At 43.0% G+C, this 3,767-nt stretch overlaps 1 protein-coding gene and 1 pseudogene across 1 annotated transcript; one reads left to right on the top strand and one right to left on the bottom strand.

Moving 5' to 3' along the window:
- The first annotated feature begins 239 nt into the window (after window positions 1-239).
- Window positions 240-977, top strand: LOC149153753 (fasciclin-like arabinogalactan protein 21). Its single transcript, XM_089443911.1, has one exon. The coding sequence runs from the start codon at window positions 240-242 to the stop codon at window positions 975-977; it is 738 nt and encodes a 245-aa protein (XP_089300037.1).
- Window positions 978-2,244: 1,267 nt separating this feature from the next.
- Window positions 2,245-2,769, bottom strand: LOC149153754 (UDP-glycosyltransferase 72B1 pseudogene; annotated as a pseudogene).
- Between the last annotated feature and the right edge of the window lie 998 nt (window positions 2,770-3,767).

Here is a 3,767-nt window from a genome sequence, read left to right on the forward strand (position 1 = left end):
TCGATTGTTAGACGATGGAATAAACTCCAGCCATTAGATCGTCTTCCATCCTTAAGACAGTTGTCACTCAATGATGGGCCTTCTCCCACCACATCGCCAAGGGCCTCTTCACCTACGCCGATCTGCAAAAGCTGCCCAACGGAACAAACCTGGAAGCCATTGCCGCCCACTGCAGCCTCGTCGTCACAGGTAATTCTCACGAAGGTGGCCGCCAAAATTCCATCTCTCCCTCCACTCAGATGCCGGCCGAGTATCATCCAGTGTACATTAATGGAGTTCTTGTCTCGCATCCTGACATTCTCAATGACGGGCTGTTAGCGATCCATGGCGTCGACAAGCTGCTTCTTGATCTTGATCTTGATCACAGTAATTATGACACAACTGCGGGAGCCCCTGTTCCTGCAATGATGTCACCATCACCATCATCATCAGCTAGTTCTGGTCCTGATCATCCCCTGAATTTCATAACGCCCTTCATGCTGCAAGATGCAGCGCTCAGTCTTAGAGATCGCGGTTACAGCATCCTCGCCTTGGCCATGCGCATCAAGTATCATGAGCTTCTGCGCCTGCAAAACCTCACCATCTTTACTCTCAGCGACGATTCCGTTTTCTCAAGCGAAGGCCAAGAATTTTCGAACAATGTGAGGTACCATGTGGTTCCCAACATGAGGCTGCCTTTGGCAGATCTGGTGCAGCTTCCGGCGGGCACAAGACTGAAGACTCTCCTCCATGGGCAATCGCTGGTTGTGAGCGATAGCAAACCCTTCTCTGTCAATTATGTGGGTATAAAGATTGCGGATGTTTTCAGCAACAGATGGATAGTCGTGCATGAGATTCTTCGGCCGCTCATAAGCTCTGTGGATCCGATGGAGTGGGCTTCCAGCGACAGCAGCGAGATTCTTCGGTCCCTCTTGATGAGCTCAAAGGATCAGATGGGGTTTTACAGAAACAGCAGCACTGGTGATCATCATGAGTAGTAGTAGGTCAATAAGGAGCTAAAGATTCTTTTATTTTAGTTGTTGTCTGTGTATTTGTGATGTATTTTGCCTTTGCAATTTGAGTACAGTGGTATCCATGAGAAATCATGTCCAGGAAGCAAGCAATTAAATGTCTATGAAAGCAGCATGTTATGTTCCTCTATCAAGAAGCCACATTTTGCTTGAACTGTAATGGAACAATGGAAATTTATATAATGGTTCTGATTCCTTTAATTCTTTTCTTTCATGGTTTCTTAATTTTCTGTATGTCAAGTATGACTTCGCGCTTTCATTTCTTTTCTCTGTCATGAGAATCTCCTTAAGCCATGGATTTTCTTTATCGATGGGAAACAACCATAGAGCTGAGATGGTTCAAAGAGAAACTAAAATGGAATGCCAGTAAACGAGTAGAATTCACAGAAGAGGCCAGATCGCCATAGATACTGCATTGCCAGTAATAATAATAAACATGCCATTTCATCCAGATCCTTCAAAGAAATGTGAGGGTGCAATCTTCTGATCGAAACTAGCAAAGTCTGCTGAGCGTTGTTAAGAGCACACGTAATGAAATTCAAGATTGCAGAATATTAAGGAAATTTGATTACTAAAATGTTTTGGAATCTGCAAATCAAATTAAATTGCCTGAAAGTTATATCGTAATTCAATCACCTGAAATTTATCATAATTACAAGGATGCTGAACACCATTTAGCACTGATATTTGCCATGCATGAAGAAGTCTGCAATTTTTTGTGTCGAAGAATAGCATTCAAGTCTAATGGGCTCAAAGAAGTAAATCTAGGATTATGGCACGAATGCTTATGCAACTGCGTGAGTGAACTCTCTGAATTCTGGCATGGGGTTGTGGTTCATAAAGCCTTGCACCATCTGCAAAATAGTTTTAAGAGTGGATAGGTATTCAAAAATATTTGTTCCCTCTGAAAGGAACTCCCCTCCATGCCGTGTTGTCTCGTTATGGCCCTTTAGATCGATTGTTAGACGATGGAATAAACTCCAGCCATTAGATCGTCGGTGAAAAATGTTGTAGGCGGTTCAGATTATTGGAATGTCGTAGGCAGTTGAGAATATTGCGCTTTTTAGAAACCATTTTCGTGATGTTTTCCATCCTTAAGACAGTTGTCACTCAATGATGGGCCTTCCCCTCAATTTTTCCATCCCCTTCTTCATTTCCATTCCCCCTCTCCTTCCATTAATTCCCTCGCCGCTCTTTCCACTTCCTCTCTCTTCACCAATGCATCTGCACCCTTCTACGCTTCAATGCCCACCTTCATCTCCTTCACTAGAAGGAAGGCATTCATTCTCTGTTCAGCAAAGAGAGGCCAAGCGATCATCGGCACTCCATGTAAGATGCTTTCGATCGTTGAATTCCAACCACAATGAAAAAGGAAACCGTCTGTGGATGGATGAGAGAGGACAGCAATCTGAGGCGCCCATGAATCCACCACAAATCCACGGTCCTGGATTCGAGTCTCGAAACCCTCAAGTAGAACCTCCCTCATATCTGCTTCAGTAGTCATCATGGATTCAGTTGGAGGAGGAGGCTCCTTACGCAACACCCAAAGGAACCGCTGCACGCTTGCTTCTAGCCCCAAAGCTAGTTCCTGAATCTGATTCTCCGACAGGGTGCCGCGGCTCCCAAAAGAAATGAACAGAACTGTCGAGGCAGGCTGGCGGTCCAGCCATTTGAGGCAGCCCTCCTTCTCAAACTTCTCTTCAGATTCTGAAAGAGACAAAGCTATTAGCAGCCCAACGGGATAAATACAAGGGGTCATTTCAACAGCGCTCAGAACCTTCCTTCCTTGAGAGCTTTTATTTGTGCTGGTTCCATTTCTTGGCATGTATTTATCAGAATTCCATGAGCTTCCTGAAGCCGAAGGGAATGTTGAATGAACCAGTTGAATGAAATATCAGATCTGTCTAGAAGAGGGTCTGGCAAATCTATTCCGAGAATCGGCGGAAGGCCCGTCAGAAAGAAATTATAATTAAAGTGGATGTAGTGTATATGTGATGTGGCAATGTCATGGCCTAGATTGTCAATCATAGCAACTCTCTGATTAGGACGTGGTTTAATATGGGGATATGTGTTCCAGCTTTTTGAATGCATGTGAAACTAAGCTGCCATGTTGTAGTCTTCTAGACTTGTGTAACTGGTTCTGTTTCCTTGGTTAAGTGCAGGTTTCAGTTGATCAAATAAAAACTGCAAATAAGTACACTGATGACACCATCTATGCTGGAGAAAAACTTATAATTCCTTGAGAGATATATGGGAGCTCAGATTATATTTGAAAGTTTGTAGTACAGGTTGTCATGGAATGTGTATGCAGTAATTTGCACAACAGCCTCAAGTCCCCAGTCTTGATTAGATATAAGAGGTCGTCCAGTCCAGTTTGAGTTTTGGATTGTTTATGGTAGGTTATCTATCACAAATTTTAAGGAAATATGTGATAAGCTAGTTGGAAATGTATTTGTTTTGTTTATACAGGTTTCTTTTAGATTTGTTACTCAGGGGCATGATGTCATGTTCTAGAGATACCCTGTCCATGTATCTTTACTATCTCGTAAAATGCAAGTTGAATGCTAATCATGCCAGAGTCCAGTGATGCTTTGGAAACTCATGTAGCAAATGGGTGATTGGTGTGCCCTGCATGACAATGCTACCCTGTGTTTATTAATAAGCTTTATCGTTGTATTGAACTCTTGTATTTTGGTGAGTGGTCTGACTCTATTTATCAAGTACCTTTATTCTTTGTTCCACCTTATTGTAGAGCAT

The sequence above is a fragment of the Pinus tabuliformis genome, chromosome 9 (genome assembly GCF_031772625.1).
Source record: "Pinus tabuliformis cultivar Carrire ecotype Pingquan chromosome 9, CPIR1, whole genome shotgun sequence".
Lineage (NCBI taxonomy): Eukaryota > Viridiplantae > Streptophyta > Pinopsida > Pinales > Pinaceae > Pinus > Pinus tabuliformis.

Excerpts from the sequence above, each read along its gene's own strand:
- LOC149153753 (XM_089443911.1), top strand. The coding sequence starts at position 240 with ATGCCGGCCGAGTATCATCCAGTGTACATTAATGGAGTTCTTGTCTCG.